The 17,645-nt window shown below is 49.9% G+C and overlaps 1 protein-coding gene across 1 annotated transcript in view; it reads left to right on the forward strand.

The window, feature by feature from the left end:
* The window catches only part of smurf2 (SMAD specific E3 ubiquitin protein ligase 2), a 44,879-nt gene extending 27,234 nt beyond the window's left edge, over nt 1-17,645 (forward strand). The window contains exons 5-19 of the mRNA XM_056583546.1: nt 350-415; nt 643-727; nt 888-971; nt 1,904-2,112; nt 4,726-4,810; nt 5,052-5,210; nt 5,704-5,763; nt 8,343-8,571; nt 9,974-10,077; nt 10,543-10,657; nt 10,813-10,991; nt 13,018-13,276; nt 13,582-13,783; nt 14,700-14,775; nt 17,544-17,645. Of these exons, the coding sequence (XP_056439521.1) occupies nt 350-415; nt 643-727; nt 888-971; nt 1,904-2,112; nt 4,726-4,810; nt 5,052-5,210; nt 5,704-5,763; nt 8,343-8,571; nt 9,974-10,077; nt 10,543-10,657; nt 10,813-10,991; nt 13,018-13,276; nt 13,582-13,783; nt 14,700-14,775; nt 17,544-17,643 (2,012 nt within the window). The 3' untranslated portion in view covers nt 17,644-17,645. The remainder of the gene's footprint in view (nt 1-349; nt 416-642; nt 728-887; nt 972-1,903; nt 2,113-4,725; nt 4,811-5,051; nt 5,211-5,703; nt 5,764-8,342; nt 8,572-9,973; nt 10,078-10,542; nt 10,658-10,812; nt 10,992-13,017; nt 13,277-13,581; nt 13,784-14,699; nt 14,776-17,543) is intronic.

Below are 17,645 nucleotides of genomic sequence, written 5' to 3' on the forward strand. Positions count from 1 at the left end.
AAGGCTTTATAAGGCTATACTTAATACACTGATTTGTATTTAAACGACAAAAGTTTACAAACAGTAACTGTTATATTATGTTATATTGGACACGTTTTTTTCATGCCGATGAACTAGTTAATTAATTTGACAGATGGGTGAGGGAGACATTCTCTTTCTCCCATTTCTCATCTATATCCTCTCTCTCTCTTGCCCTCCCCCCCTTTCTATCTCTCTCGCTCGCTCTCTATCCCTCCCACCCTCTCTCCTGACATTGTCTCTCTCTCTCCCTCTCTCCTGACATTGTCTCTCTCTCTCTCTCTCTCTCTCGCCCTCTCTCCTGACATTGTCTCCCTCTCTGGCCCTCCAGACCAGAGGCTGGACCTGAACAAGCTGAGCCCCAGCGACAGTGACACGGTGCGGGGACAGATAGTGGGTGAGTAGGGGGCAGCCCCAGTCTATCAGTGGGAACAAGCCACCTTGGGTGGGCACTGCCTCTTGTGATGTCACTAGGGGGTTGATTTTGAAAGAGCAGGTAATGATAGAATATAATGAAAGATATCACGTGTGTGTGTGTGTGTGTGTGTGTGTGTGTGTGTGTGTGTGTGTGTGTGTGTGTGTGTGTGTGTGTGTGTGTGTGTGTGTGTGTGTGTGTGTGTCTAGTGAGCCTCCAGTCCCGAGACAGGATTGGCAGCGGGGGGCCGGTGGTGGACTGCAGCCAGCTGTTTGACAACGACCTGCCAGACGGGTGAGTCTATCTGGTTCTCATCAGTGACCTCGTGACCTCAGCCGGCTCAGAGGACTCAGAGTGAAACTCACTCCCCTTCTGTGTGTGTGTGTGTGTGTGACTTTGTGTGTGTGTGTGTGACTTTGTGTGTGTGTGTGTGTGTGTGTGTGTGTGTGTCCAGCTGGGAGGAGAGGAGGACGGCGTCCGGGCGGATCCAGTACCTGAACCACATCACACGGACCACCCAGTGGGAGCGCCCCACCAGGTGAGCCCCCAGACCCCCCCCCTGCCCCCCCACCCAGTGGGAGCGCCCTATGGAGTTAGAATCATGCCAAAACCCCGCACACACGCAAAACGTGTTTTGCTCACGCATAACGATTCACACGCACACAAAACGTGTTTTACTCACGCACAATGATTCACACACACGCTCAGTGTGGTTTGCAAATACAAAACATCATTCACAAACTAATGCATTTTGCTTCAGAAAGAAATACAGTATGTTTTACACAAAGTACAAAAAAAATCCTTCAAGTACACAAAACAATTCTACAAGTACAGAACACTGAAATCTGCGCGTGGATCGGAAGGCTTCACACTACACAACAGCAGGTGGCGCTGTTGAGTCAGTTTAAGGCCGCCAGGACGATCTTTTTTTCTCCCCAAAATCTTTATTTGATGCCGGCCAACCGTGTGTGGATTCTATGGAAAACCAAGAAGGCCACTAACTGGCCCTAGAATGGCGCGGTAAAAGTGCTAAACCGCACGGAAACCGTACGGAATCCGTGCGGTTTGGCAGGAACAACGCCACCTGTTGTTGTGTAGAGTGAATCACAGGACATTTGTTTGTCACGTGACTTTTGGCACAAATTTTCCGCCTTGCTGATCCGTGCGCTGTAGAGACTGTAGGTGATAGGTTGGTGATGGTGACCACACCCCCAGGCTCGTTAGAGGCTGTAGGTGATAGGTAACTGATGGTGACCCCGCCCCCAGGATCGTTAGAGTCTGTAGATGATTGGTTGTTGATGGTGACCCTGCCCCAAGGCTCTTTAAAGGTTGTAGTTGATTGGTTGCTGACGGTGACCCTGCCCCCGGGCTCGTTAGAGGGCATAGCTGATAGGTTAGTGATGATGACCACGCCCCCAGGCTCGTTAGAGGTTGTAGTTGATTGGTTGCTGACGGAGACCCCGCCCCCAGGCCGGCCTCAGAGTACTCCAGCCCGGGCCGGCCCCTCAGCTGCATCGTGGACGAGAACACGCCCATCAGCGCCAACGGGGCCACGCCCACCGCCGTGGCGCCGCCCACAGAGCAGCGCGCCCAGGAGAGGCGAGTCCGGTCGCAGCGCCACCGCAACTACATGAGCAGGACCCACCTGCACGCCCCCCCCGACCTGCCCGAGGGATACGGTACACACACACACACACACACACACACACACACACACACACACACACACACACACACACACACACACACACACACACACACACACACACACACACACACACACACACACACAAGAACATGCACTGCACACACACTGCATAGTCACACACACAAACAGGCATGCACTAACACTGCATAGTCACAAACAGTATTGAACTCATGCACACACACACATGCACTCACACTACATACACACACAAAAGCATGCACACATACAGACACGTTATTTACACACACACACACACACAGTGGTGTGTGTGCGGCTTGGTGGAGTAGTGAAGGTGCAGCTCGGCACAGCTCAGTTACGGCTCGCGTTTCCACCACCGACAGTACCCTGACAGTAACCCGGATGACGATAGCCACGGCAGCAATGTTAGCATTGTGACCTCATAGCAGCCCGTCACAGTGTAGGCTGCTAATAAATCCAAGGAAAAAGAAGAACGCGCACAATGAACAAAGATCAACAATGTAGGATGTCCCTTTTTGCGACATTTTCTTCAATAAACCTAGCTTTCGCCGTTGTCCAAAAAAACCTTGCGGATAATGTGTTTGTTTGTTAATATCCCCCTGACTCACGGAAGTGCGATCTGTCGACCAATTAACGGTCGGCGTGTGTAGCTCGAATTCGACGGCACCCTTTCAGGCATCTCTGTACCCCAACGGAGGAGTACAGCGAGACGAGTACGGCTCAATACGACTCAGCCTGGGTCACGCCCATTTTCGGCGGTGGAAACGCGATCCGTGCCGCACCTTAGCGAACTGAACCGACGCACACCCTCTGGTGGAAACACGCCATTAGTTGTCCCTGAAGAACTTGCATATCTAACATTAGTGCCGCATTACATTAATTCATTTGCACGCCAGTTTTATTGAATTTTATACCGTATAAATCCATGCACCGAAACGTGACGTCCGTACCGATTCGGTTCAATACGAATACATGTATAGTTACACCCCTAATACACACACATACAGAGAGCCACACGTTAAACACGCACGCAGACAAACCCTCAGACTCACACACGCAGACACACACAGGCTGTCACACACACAGGCAGACACGCATATGCAGACACACATCTCCAGGGAGTTCTTGTTTATCTGACTTCATGTCTCAGACATGATTAACAGACTCTGATTAACAGACTCCAACCACACTGGTCATCGGTCTGCCTATCTGACTGTCTGCCTATCTGACTGTCTGCCTATCTGACTGTCTGCCTATCTGACGGTCTGCCTCTCTGACTGTCTGCCTATCTGACTGTCTGCCTCACGGTCCGTCTCTGTTATTCTCTGGCTCGTCCTGTTATGTTCTGTGTCCTTCGTCTATATCTGTGTAGGTATCTCTCTCTCTGTCTCTCTGTCAGTCTGTCTACATCTATGTCTGTATCTCTCTCTGTCTCGCTCTCTGTCTGTCTGTCTGTGTCGGTATCTATCTCTGTCTGTCTGTCTGTATCTGTGTCGGTACCTCTGTCTGTATGGCTGTCTACAACTGTTTCGGTATCTCTCTCTAAGTCTCACTGTCTCCTTCTGATTGGTGCTTATTAGGGGTGCAACGGATCACAAAGCTCACGGTTCGGATCGGGTCACGGTTTTTGAGTCACGGGTCGGATCATTTTCGGATCAACAACAACAATGAAGATAACAAGACAAATGTGACTTTAAATAGAATCTTCAACTGTGTAAAAACAAAATAAAGTGACAAATTAGTTAATAATCCTGCTTCCTTTAAGCATGGTCAATATTTAAAAAATGTGCAATCTGAGGCATTATTCCTTCTTCTTTTTAACATGGATAGGATAGTAAATAATCCCTAACCCTGGATTTACAATTCAGGATGTCTGCATTGCCTGGGGAGAGTTTAGAGTCTACACTCTCCCAAGGCAATGCAGACATCCCTATCTTCTTTTTTTTAGTTTGGTAGCGAAATACAGTTTCTGTGGTGTTTTATTTGGCATTTTGTAAATCCATTGATTTCGGTTGGGAGAATCATTGCTCATTGCAAGGGGGGTTGGTTGTAGTCTTTTCGCTCGGTTCTAGCCCTACTGTTGATACGGCAAACCGAGCGAAAAGACTACAAACAAACCTAAACATGTCCGGTTCCGGTTCCGGTTTACGTTCAATGGGATTTACGGAACGCCAAATAAAACACAACAGAAACTGTATTTCGCTACGATACTTGATGATGTTGTTAATACCGGAATTGTCCTCTAAACATGCGCTGATCACGTCAACGCACAACATATATTTTTTTATCAGCCGATCCGCGGATCACTTGCGTCCCGAACCGTGATGGTTGATCCGTATGGATCACGGGAAATCCGTGAACCGTTGCACCACTAGTGCTTATTGATCTCCACAGATTCTCTCTCTCTCCCTCACCTTTTTGTGTCTCTTTTCTCTCATCTAGTCACACGTGTGTTGCCTCCTGCCTCTCCTCTCGGATTGGCTGTTCCCTCTGATAAGCTACCCTCCCATGTTGGCTCTTTTGATGGGTTGTTGAAGTCCCTATTTAGATGGGCTCACTCTCTGATTGGCTGTCCCCTAACAAGCTTGTTTATGGTGTGTTACAGAGCAGCGGACCACGCAGCAGGGACAGGTGTACTTCCTCCACACGCAGACAGGGGTCAGCACCTGGCACGACCCCCGGGTCCCCAGGTACACACATAGCCACACACACACACGCGCACACACACTGACTGACTGACCACCAAAGCTTTTCACATCAGGCTGCAGTTCCGGCTCCTCATCATTCTTCGGTGCTTCAGTGTTTGTTTTTGTGTTAAATATGTTTGGATCCAACTTAATCTGGAATTATATGATATGTGATGAAGATTAATATTCTACCTGATAACCTCCTCCCTCTCTCCCTCTTCCCCCCCCCCCCCCCCCCCCACAGGGACCTGAGTAACGTGAACTGTGAGGAGTTGGGTCCGCTGCCCCCTGGCTGGGAGATCCGGAACACGGCCACGGGGCGGGTCTACTTTGTGGACCACAACAACCGAACCACTCAGTTCACCGACCCGCGCCTCTCCGCCAACCTGCACCTCGTTCTCAAGTGAGCCCCGCCCACAAACCAGAGCCAATCATCTGGAGTCTGACAGCAGACCAGCTTACATATGGGTTCACCTACATTTACATGCAGGTCATTCAGCAGACGCTTTTATCCAGAGCCACTTACAATAAGTACATCTGTCAAAAGAAAGAGAAACAACAATAAATCACTGTCAGTACAGAGGATGTTCATAGAACCAAGTGCCAAGCACTAACAATCACTAGGTTAACCCATTCCCTGTAGACAACAGAGATAGTTAAGATAAGATGCTACACCATGCTAAGTACAAGTGGCAGGACGTACAACATACAATTAGTGAGTAAGAGTGGTGTGGCGGGGGAAAGGGTTATGAAGAGTCCGGGTGAATTCTGAACAGGAGTCTTGTGTCTCTTGCGGGAGCTGGTGAGAGCCCCCCGCGGGGCTCTCCTGGAGGTCCTCTGGTGTAATGTAGAGTCTGGTCCTGGTGGTTCTGACGGTCTCCCTTTTTGCCCCCCAGCCCGGAGCCCTGTCCAAGTCCCAACGGATCCCGAGGGAGCATCGAGACCCAGAACATCAGGTGGGTCTCACACACACACACACACACACACACACACACACACACACACACACACACACACACACACACACACACACACACACACACACACACACACACACACACACACACACACGAACACACACGAACACACACACACACACACACACGAACACACACACACCCAGTCTGAGGTCCACAGCTGTAGGCGATGGTTCAGTGTTATGAAGAGAGAGGCCTCCGCCTTGTTGATCCACCCCCTAGCCTGCCCTCCTCCACCCTCTGCTCTCTGCCTCCCCTCCTCTCCCTCCCCCTCCACCCACCCACACTCCTCCCTGGCCCGGCATCACACAGCAGACCCCAGACGGCTCCTCTGGCCCAGGAAGCGCTCTCTCTCTCGCTCTCTCTCTGTCTGTCTCTGTCTGTCTCTCTCTCTTGCTCGCTCTCTCTCTGTCTGTCTCTGTCTCTGTCTCTCGCTCTCTCTCTCTCTCTCTCTCTCTCTCTCTCTCTCTCTCTCTCTCTCTCTCTCTGTCTCTGTCTCTGTCTCTGTCACTCTCTCTGAAAGCTGCAGCTGTTCAAACAGAACATAGATTTTCGGCCAACTGCATTACCCAGAAGCCCCGTCCTCTCCTCCTGATAGCTGCAGTGTGGAAGGAGGAGGCTTTCTCCTCTCCCAGGCCATGACCTCATCCATGCGCCTCCGAGGGTCTAGTTTGTGTCTCCTGACAGAACAGAGCAGCTGGTCAGCAGATCCCTCTGTCTTCTCCTCCTTAGAGCATACACTGAGGAGAAAGAGTTCCTTTCTCGGTTCTTCGTCTGGGGTTGTGTTTATGTTTGTCCAAGTGTTTATGTTTGTCGGTGTGTGTTTGTGTGCGTGTGTGTGAGTGTGTGTGTGTGTGTGCTAGCATCGGAGTGGGCGAGTGTATCCTGGCAGCACCCCCTCTGTGATCCTGAACTCTCTTGACAGGACAGGTGTGGGTCTGAGGACAGCTCCGTCGACCTGTCGTGTGTGTGTGTGTGTGTGTGTGTGTGTGTGTGCGTGGGCGTGCGTGCGTGCGCGCGCGCGCGAGTCCCCTCCGGTGAGTTCACCTCAGTCTGCCTCTCGCCGGTCTGAGGCTGTTTGTTTACCCATAATCCTCAGCACAAAGATCACCCCTGCCATGCCGCCCCCCCCCCTTTCGTGTCGGTTTGTTATGGTTTTCTCTCCTGCATCGCTCCTCTAAACACACAGTTAGGGCTTTGTTCAAAGTGCCCTCCTCAGCCAGCTCTTTCTCTATATATATGTCTCTCTCTTTCTGTCTCTGTCTCTCTGTGTCTCTGTCTGTCTCTCTCTGTCTCTGTGTGTCTCTCTGTCTCACACTCTCTTTCTCTCTGTCTCTCCCTCTTATTCCCCATCTCTCTGTCTGCCTATCTCTGTCTTTCTCTCTCTCTGTCTCTCACTGTCTGACTCTCTTACTCCCTATTTCTCTGCCTGTCTATCTGCCTCTCACTGTCTCTCTCACTTTACTGGCATTGTCACACCAAAATTGTACCAGGGGTGAAAATTGCACCGCCTACATAATCTGCGTTCTAAAATTCAAAACCAGCCTGGCAACGGACAATCGCGTTGAACGTTGCCTGGCAACAGACGATCGCATCGAACGATGGCGAGGAAGGTTCATGAACATTCGTGCTCATTCATTGAGCGTCACAAGACGAAATAACATTAAACAGATGACACTTATTTTACAAATGACATTTATTAGTGTTGTTAACGTTATATTTGTATTGTATTTAATTGTTTAATCGCATTTAGCTAGTAAACTGAGTGTATTAACACAAGCTAGCTAGACTATGAAAAACTAAACACTCAGTTTACTAGCTAAATTCAATACAGTACAATTATAAAAAGAAAAAAAAGTGTTCTGTATTATGTTATTTCGTCTTTGGCAGCATGAGCGCAAATGTTTTTTGAAACCTGCCTGGCAACGGACAATCGCGTCAAACGATGACGTAATGTTTCGAACGCCGATTACGTAGGCAATTTTCGCCCCCGGAAACAATTTTGGTGTGACAACATCATAAATGCCCCCTCTTGCTGCGTCCATCTTGCGTTGCTCCCACCATGAGCTTTAAAAACACCCATGGATCATCTCCCCAAACCAAACCTCATCCTTCATGTTGATGAACTCTGTGTGAGATGTTTCTTTATGTCTGAGTGAAGTGAGGGAGCTCATCTCCCCAAACCTCCATCTCAAACCTCACTAAATATCATCAAACTGATCAAATAACACGGCCCTCATAATGACTTCATGGTCATTAGTGCATCTACATTTCTACTACTCCTATGGTGTGTGCATATATAAATACACACATATAGAGACGTATCCTCTGTGTATGGTTGGTAGTTTTGCATGTGTATCTTTTTTTATTGTACTACTGTCTGGTCCTTGCTGTTGTTTTTTTTGCTGTTTCTGACAAATGTAGTTATTGTAAGTCGCTTTGGATAATAGTGATTTTTGCTAAATACCATACATTTTAATGTGAAAAGGTCTCGGGCTGGGATCAATAAAGTTCCTCTGATCAATAATGTATCCTGCCCCCCCCCCCCCCCCCCCCAGCCGTCACAGCGCGCTGAAGGAGCTGCCCCCCACCCCCCCAGCGCTGCTGTCCCCCAGCCTGCTGCCGGCCCCCAGCCTGCTGCCCCTGGAGGAGGCCGAGTGCCTCACGGTGCCGCGCTACAAGAGGGACCTCGTCCACAAGCTGAAGATCCTGAGACAGGAGCTGGGCCACCAGCAGCCGCAGGGCGGGCACTGCCGCATCGAGGTGTCCCGGGAGGAGATCTTTGAGGTGGGTCAGGGGAGGGTGGGGACGGTGGAGGAGAATGAAGGGGAGGGGGGGGGGATGGAAGGTGAAATGGAGTGAGAGGCTCTTTGGGGAAGGGGGAGCTTGGGAGGGTACTTAGCTGGAGGGTGGGGTGTAGGGGCCCTAGGGTGGGGGTGGGGATAGGAATGTAGGGGCCCCAGACAGCGGTGCGTTGTGGAGCATGTTGGTCTGTCGTCAGAAAAGGAGCATGCTCGGCTTGTTTGCGGTGACAGCGGGGATGTAAACAGGCTTTGTTTACAGCAGCAGAGAGGGGCAGACCTCAGAGCAGCCTGACCTCACAGAGGAGCAGAGATACAGATCTGGGATGCGTTTCTTGACGTTCTCTGTCAACCCATCTAGAATATTTACAGGGACATAAACATTTGTAACACAGTCATATTTCATGTAAAACCCCCCTCCCTTTAGGTTAACACAAAACAACGTCCACCAGTTTGGATCGAAACCATAATTCATGATTTGTCCTCCGAGCAGCCAAAGAATCAGACTATTCTCTTGTACGGTGGGGTTATCTCCTAGTCATCGTTCAGCAGACCCTTTCATCCACCGCAAGCTGCATGGATCTGGAGTCATGAGGAGGGTTAGACACGAGGCGCAGCCGTCTGCAGGTCAGGGCCGGCCTGGTGGGCTGTTCAGAGGCTATTTAAAGGTCCCAACGCGTCTCAAAGTGAACACGCATACGCACACATACTTAAACACACACACAAACTCGTACTCAAACACAGCAGTCAAACACAGAGCTACGTGTAATTTTCAGAGGTAGTGTGTTTTAAATCTAAAACAGAACTGTTTTTTTGAAGTGTGTGTGTGTGTGTGTGTGTGTGTGTGTGTGTGTGTGTGTGTGTGTGTGTGTGTGTGTGTGTGTGTGTGTGTGTGTGTGTGTGTGTGTGTGTGTGTGTGTGTGTGTGTGTGTGTGTGTGTGTGTGTCAGAGAACACCTGCACCGTCCTTCGTGACCCAAATAAAAAAAAAACACGGCGTGGAATGTGCTGGAACCGCGGCTCCGGTTAATCTGCAGCGAGACGTTTGTGTTGGCTGATCTCACCCGGGAGGGAGGGGGGGTGGGGGGTGGGGTTAGGGAAGGGAGGAGAGAGTTGAGGTGGAGTGAGACATAGCTTCAATGCTACTTCTGGGAGTTAGCCAGATATTTTTGAAGTTATGCTGTGCCTAGCAACCACAGGATCCCCCCAACTCCCTAGAGATGGTGGTCACCCCTGGTTGGGGGGGGTTAACTCTATTACAATGTGTGTCTCTATCTGTGTGTTAACTCTATTACAATGTGTGTGTCTTTATGTGTGTGTTAACTCTATAACAATATGTGTGTGTTAGCTCTATTACAATGTGTGTGTCTCTATTACAATGTGTCGCAGGAGTCTTACCGGCAGGTGATGAAGATGAGGCCGAAGGACCTGTGGAAGAGGCTGATGGTGAAGTTCCGCGGGGAGGAGGGGCTTGACTATGGAGGCGTGGCCAGGTTAGTCAGCGGGAGACAGACCAATCACTGCAACCAGACAGACAGCTGCCCCCTTGTGGTTCCCCGTGGCACTGCACCACAGTTCACCACAGCAGAATGGACCAGAATGATTCAATCATTTGTGTTTTGTTGAATACTAGAACGAGGATAGTTGTCACATTGTAGTTGTTGAATTTAAGGAAACGTAATATTTTACGTTTCCTATTTTGATAGTCTACTTCTATTCCATTTCTCTTTCCGTCTTTCCAACTCTATCACTCTCGCTTTCGTTCATTCTCTCTCTCCTTTTGTTTGTGTCGGTCTTTCAATGTTTCTCTCACATTCGTTGTCTGTGTGTCTGTCTGTGCCACTGTTTGTGTGTGTGTGTGTGTGTGTGTGTGTGTGTGTGTGTGTGTGTGTGTGTGTGTGTGTGTGTGTGTGTGTGTGTGTGTGTGTGTGTGTGTGTGTGTGTGTGTGTGTGTCTAGGGAGTGGCTGTACCTGCTGTCCCATGAGATGCTGAACCCGTACTACGGCCTGTTCCAGTACTCCAGAGACGACATCTACACACTGCAGATCAACCCAGACTCTGCTGTCAACCCGGTGAGAGAGAGAGAGAGAGAGAGAGAGAGACACGCACGCACGCAAAGAGACACCGAAAGAGAGACACACACACCCGCACCCTATCAGACAGAGACCTGTGACAGATAGTGTCAGCCAAGTCCCGGTGACCCTCCTGACCCTGTCTCCGTCCCTAGGAGCACCTGTCGTACTTCCACTTCGTGGGGCGCATCATGGGCGTGGCAGTGTTCCACGGCCACTACATCGATGGCGGCTTTACGCTGCCCTTCTACAAGCAGCTGCTGGGGAAGCCCATCACCCTGGAGGACATGGAGGCTGTGGACCCCGACCTGCACAATAGCCTCATCTGGATCCTGTAAGACACACACACTCACATCTATAGGGACACACTGCATCACTAGACTTATTTGTGTTTGTTAATATATATATGTTTTTGTATATGTGTGTGTGTGTCTATATCTGTATGTTTTTGTGTGTGTGTGTGTGTGTGTGTGTGTGTGTGTGTGTGTGTGTGTGTGTGTGTGTGTGTGTGTGTGTGTGTGTGTGTGTGTGTGTGTGTGTGTGTGTGTGTGTGTGTGTGTGTGTGTGTGTATAAACGTATGTATGTGTTTGTGTATTATGTATGTGTGTGTGCATATATGAATATGAATGATATGATATGAATGATATGATATGTTTATTTTAGTGTCGTGCCACGTAAGTGGCCCATCCCACATAGGATCACAGGACATTATATAACTACACAAAGCATGTAGTACATACACAATCAAAATACACTATACAATACATTTCATCCAGCACCGAATAAACACACTAAATATAAAGAGACATATTCCTCTTCGCCCATGCCTTTTCAATAAAGTCAGCAATCCAAAAAGTCCTTTATTGGAACAGCCAAGCTAACAAATCTGCATCACACATATAATGAACTTCTTTTACATAGACTTTCTTGAATAACTTGATCCCAAATCATGATAAAACTGACAATATAAAATGAATTTCATTTTCAATTTCATCGAGCTCACAAAAATGACACAGCCTATTCTCCTCACTGGTGCCCACCCACCGACCTGATTCAATGTGTAGAGGGAGAATTCCTGACCTAATTTGAGCACATAGGGACCTCTTTCTCTTAGACAAGTTATACAAAATATAGTTTTCTGTACCAAGCATACGTTTAATTTGACAAAAAGTACGCAGCTTAGGCATACACCTCACTTCAGAAAACCGGGTCCCTCTCTTTTTGAAGGATAGCAGTTCTTTACCTGTTTTAAGATCCATTTAAACTTTGTCTGTAAAAACATCCCCATAACCCAGTCCCACCTATAAATCATACACCTCACTTGCCCATCCTCCAATTTTATGCATGTCACATTCAAACAACTTTTTGGCCACGCTGTCCAGCCTCAACAGCCTGTTCCACAACCTCATAATACACACACTCCAACGCTCCCTACAGGAGTCCAACACCATGTCTCTGGTTGTAGCTGGTATTGGTGTGAATTTATGAACACCCATAAAATATCGGATGGCCCTGTTTCAGATTTTTTGGCTCACGGGATAGTTTTTATAACCCCAGACCACCACTACATAGTCCAACCCAGGACACACACAAGCCTGGAAAAGTTAGGTGTATGTAGAAAAAACAATATCCTTCAGCATCTTAGTTTTGCCTTTAACTCCACCAAGTGCTCTGCTGGCTGACTCAGAGAGAACTGTATTACCCTTTGTTAAATGCATATGTTCATCCAGGTAAAATCCTAGGTATTTATAACATTTTGTATAGTTCAGCTTTTGTTTCCCCGAAATGACATTGAAATGTACTAGTAGCTGAACGAGGATTTCTAAAATGCATTATTTCTGTTTTCTTTTCATTGACGGTCGTTCTCCATTCCCTGAATCAAGCTTCTGCACATGAGAGTATTCTTTGCAGATCTTCTTCTGAGTCAGCCATCAAAATAATATCATCTGCATATAAAAGTACACTAATATTTTCCCCTCCAAACTGTACCCCACTTCCTAATGATTTAATTGTACTGGCTAGATCATTTATATATACAGTGGAGAGTAGGCAATAAAGCATCTCCCTGCTTGACACCAGAGGAAGTGAAAAACCAGTTTGTAAGAAATTCATTCACCTTCACACATGACTCAGGTGCACTATAAAGGGAACAGATTGCATGATGAATTTTGCCATTTATACCTTTTTGTTTTGTATACTGTATGTGTTTATGTGTGCATATGTATACATACACATATCTGTATATATATGTTGAATGTTACTTCACACATTCACCTTAAGACTCAAACACGCTTTCTATCTTGAGGAAATGATCTGAAAAGCTGAAAGAGTCCCCTCCCCTCTTGATCTCGGTATCCAGGGACAACGACATCACGGGCGTGCTGGACCACACCTTCTGCGTGGAGCACAGCGCGTACGGCGAGATCATCCAGCACGAGCTGAAGCCCAACGGCAAGAACGTGGCAGTCAGCCAGGACACCAAGAAGGAGTATGTTCGTCTCTACGTTAACTGGCGCTTCCTGCGCGGCATCGAGGCGCAGTTCCTGGCACTGCAGAAGGGCTTCAACGAGGTCATCCCCCAGCATCTCCTCAAGGCCTTCGACGAGAAGGAGCTGGAGGTGAGCGGCCTCCACTCCCTCTATAGACAGGATTTGTGTGTCTTCGTTCACGCCAAATACCCCTGTGTTAGACTCTCCCTGCCTGCTTTGCTGGCTGCTGATTGGCTAGTTTACTCTTTGCCCAGCCTTCCAGCTGGTGTCATCTGTAGAAGCCCCAGAAATGGTGTGGCTGATTGGATGTTACATATGTCTAATAGTTGTGATGTAGAATTATAATTATTCCGATTTATAATGATAAACCAAAATCCCATGCGGAGCTCGTGGTTTGTGGACCTAGTTTCATCTCCCTCCCTCCCTCCCTGCAGCTCATCGTGTGCGGCCTGGGAAAGATCGACATCGTGGACTGGAGGTCCAACACGCGGCTGAAGCACTGCACCCCCGACAGCAACGTGGTGAAGTGGTTCTGGAAGGCGGTGGAGTCGTACGACGAGGAGCGCCGCGCCCGCCTGCTGCAGTTCGTCACCGGCTCCTCCAGGGTCCCCCTGCAGGGGTTCAAGGCTCTCCAGGGTAAATACACCTGGAAAACCGCACCCTGCCTGGGGCCTTACCTCTACAGTTACTTGGTCAATGACCTGGTCATCAGCTACCTGCCTGGGGACTTACCTGGTCTGTTACCTGCCTAGGCCTTACCTGTCCAGTTACCTGGTTAGGCAGTTAAGGGTGCACTCACACTAGGCCATCTTGCCGTGGCCGTGGCCGTTTTCACACCTAACCGTGCTCAAATCTGCCAGTGTGAGTGTGGCCTGTCTGGCCAGGCCAGGCCAATTTGGCCAATTGGGAGAGGTGTGCTGCTACGGTACGGGCCGCTACGGTACAGATGCTAATGAGCCGACACGCGCACACGCACGGCTACGCAACCTGAGCTGGATGACGTATAGTCCATGCGACGACCATGGACATAATAAAGGCGACGAGCCTTCTTTTCCATTAAACGGTAAACATGGCGTCAAGCGGTTCAACTGTTGGTTCACGTTGGTACCGTAGAGAATTTGAGTGTCTGTAAGCAACAGACTCAGCAAAGTGCGAACTGTGTTCTCTGTGTTGTTGTCCATTGTTGTTAAAAACTCTGACTGGCGGCAGACTTTATTTCTGCCATGCTGCGGACGCTTGGTGATGACGTGATACGATGTGATGACGTATGTACAAGAGCCTACCGTGGCCAGGCCACAGTTGCGACGGCCAACGGCCACGGCCAGATGGCCTAGTGTGAGTGCAGCCCAGAGAACAATGGGGCCAGTTGAGCAGGGTTAGGTGTGAAAACGGCCAACGGCCACGGCCAGATGGCCTAGTTCGAGTGCACCCTAAATCTGCATTATTAAGGGCCTTACCTTTCCAGGTACCCGGTTAGTTACCTGTCCAGTTACCTGGTCAGTGTCCTGCCTGGTACCTGTGAACTGATCATTCCCTGGTTGTGTTTCTCCAGGTGCTGCTGGACCACGCCTCTTCACGCTGCACCAGATCGACGCCAGCAGCAACAATCTGCCCAAGGCCCACACCTGGTGAGAGCCCGCCCCCTCACTCTGTCACGGTCCAGCCCGGACCATGGTCCTGTAGGACTAAACCATGGTCCTGTATGTTTCAGTCCTATAGGTCATGGTTAAGTCCTATGGGTCCCACCTTGCACCCGTCATCTCATCCTATGCATTCCAGTGTGTTTGTTTCAACAAATATAGTGCGACAGGACAGTGCTAACAAGACAAAACAGGACAATCAAAGCAATGCAATGGGTGATGCGATACATACTAGATAATAAAGTGCAAGTGCAGAATTAAGTCCAACGTGATTCTAATCCTGGAAAGGTATCACTGGGGAGGAGGGAGGGGGAGGGGGGGTTGGTAGCCAAAGTTGTTTACCAGCCTGGCGGCTGAGGGGATGAAGGATGCAGGTTGAAGGATGAAGAGGCCGTGACCTGGGTGCGAGGGGTCAGCCATGATATTTTTTGCCCTTCTCAGAGCCCTGGTGTCATGTAGGGACTTGAGTTACGCCGATCACCCTCTCCGCTGATCGAATCAACCCCTGCAGCTTGGCCTTGTCCTTGGCCACTGCAGCGGGGAACCAGGTGATGATGGCCTCAATGATGGCGGTGTAAAACTGGTTCATCATCGTTCTCGGCAGCCTAAATATTTAAGCTGCCGGAGGAAGAACATCCTCATGTGGGCCTTCTTTGAAAGGCCCATGATGTTCAGCTCCCACTTCAAGTCCTTGTGGATGGTCAAGCCAAAAAAGAGGCAAGACTCAACGGACGCAACAGGGGTTTCGCCCAGCATGATTGGAGTGGGCGGAGCTGCGTTTCTCCTGAAGTCCACCACCATCTCCACTGTCTATTGGACGTTGAGCTGCAGGCTGTTGCAGCTGCACCAGCTCTGTAGCCGCTCGATCTACCTCCTGTATGCAGACTCGTCTCCCCTGAAGATGAGGCCAACCAGGGTGGTGTCGTCTGCAAACTTCAGGAGCTTGACCGACGGTTGGAGGGAGGTGCAGCTGTTGGTTTACAGGGAAAACGGGGCGGGAGACAGGACGCAGCCCTGCGGGGAGCCAGTGCTTGTGGACCTGGAGCTGGAAATGCTTTTTCCCAGCTTCACCCGCTGAGACCTGTTGGTCAGGAAGTCGGTAATCCACTTACAGGTAGAGACCGGCACCTGCATCAGGGATAGCTGGCGCTCCAGGGTGTGGGGAATGATGGTATTGAAGGCAGAGCTGAAGTCCACGAATAGAATCCTGGCGTAGTTCGCTGCAGTGTCCAGATGTTTCAGCATGTAGTGCAGACCCATGTTCACCGCGTCCTCCGTGGATCTATTGGCTCTGTAAGCCAACTGCAGGGGGTCCAATAACGGATCTGTAATGGACTTCAGGTGGGCCTGGACAAGGCGCTCCAGCACCTTCATGACAACAGAGGTCTGGGCGACTGGTCTGTAGTCATATAGGTCTGTGACCTTGGCCTTCTTGGGGATGGGGATGATGGTTGAGGCCTTGAAGCATGCTGGGACGCGACACAGGTCCAGTGAGGCGTTGAAGATGTTGGTAAACACCGGGGTCGGCGCAGTCCTTCAGGGCTGAGGGAGAGACGGAATCCGGACCGGCAGACTTCCGGGGATTCTGACTCCTAAACAGATTTTTCACCTGCCTCTCTCTCTCTGTGAGGGAGAGAGTGGAGGGAGGGTAGGGTAGGGGAGGGGCGGGGGAGGAGTAGCAGGGAGATCGATTGCCCTGCTGGGGTGCAGGGGTGGCTGTGGCCCGGGGGTGTGGAGGGAGGGGGCTGGGGGGACTCCTTCTCGAACCTGCAGTAGAACTCATGAGCTCGTTGGCAAGGGGGAGGCTTGTCGGGTGCCTGCGGGGACTTTGGTTTGTAAGTTGGTGATCTTCTTGAGGCCTTTCCAGACGGAGGAGGCATTCCCTTCAGAAAGCCGTTGCTGCAGTCTCTCAACGTAAGGATCTTTTTCCTCCTTCACCGCTTTGGCGAACTTGTACTTGGCCCGCTTGAACAGATCACCGTCCCCGCCGCGCCTGGCCACCTCCTTCTCCTGCCTCAGCCGCTTTGAGTTTGGCTGAGAACCAGAGCTTGTTGTTGTTGTACAACTTCCTGGAGCAGAGGAGGGGGACACACACCTCCTCACAGAAGCCGATGAACGATATCACAGTACCTGTGAATTCATCCAGGTTGTTTCCAGCCTCTGGCCCCGCCCACTCAAAGTCCTGGTCACAGCCTGTGCACTCCAACCAGGCACGTAGTCGCTCACATGCTTCACTGGACCACACTCTGAACCGACTCACTACAGGTTTTGAGAGTTTCAATCTCTGCCTATAGAGGGGGATCGGGTGAATGAGATCGTGCTCACTGTTGCCCAGTGCAGCACGTGGGACAGAATGGTAGGCCTGTCGGATTGTGCAGTAGCAGTGATCAAGGGTGTTCTCTCCACGGGTGGTGTATGTGACTTGCTGCCTGTATTTGATGCCTTGTCTCCCAAAACTACAGCAAAACTGTCCGGGTGCTGGCATTCCACACTCATTAACTGCTCGGCCAGTGTGTCTTAACTAAACACTATTACTACAAGTAATATGAAAATAATATAATCCTCTCCTCCCCTCCTCTCTTCTTTCCCTCTCTTCTCTTCTCTTCTCTTCTCTTCTCTTCTCTTCTCTTCTCTTCTCTTCTCTTCTCTTCTCTTCCCTTCTCTTTTCCTCTCCTCTCCTCTCTTCTCCTTTCTCCTCTCCTCTCCTCTTCTCCTCGCTCCTATCCTCTCCTCCTTTCCGCTCTCCTCCCTCCTAGCTTCAACCGCATCGACATCCCGGCCTATGAGATGTACGAGAAGCTGTACGACAAGCTGCTGACCGCCATCGAGGAGACCTGTGGCTTCGCTGTGGAGTGACA

The sequence above is a fragment of the Gadus chalcogrammus genome, chromosome 2, assembly GCF_026213295.1.
Source record: "Gadus chalcogrammus isolate NIFS_2021 chromosome 2, NIFS_Gcha_1.0, whole genome shotgun sequence".
Lineage (NCBI taxonomy): Eukaryota > Metazoa > Chordata > Actinopteri > Gadiformes > Gadidae > Gadus > Gadus chalcogrammus.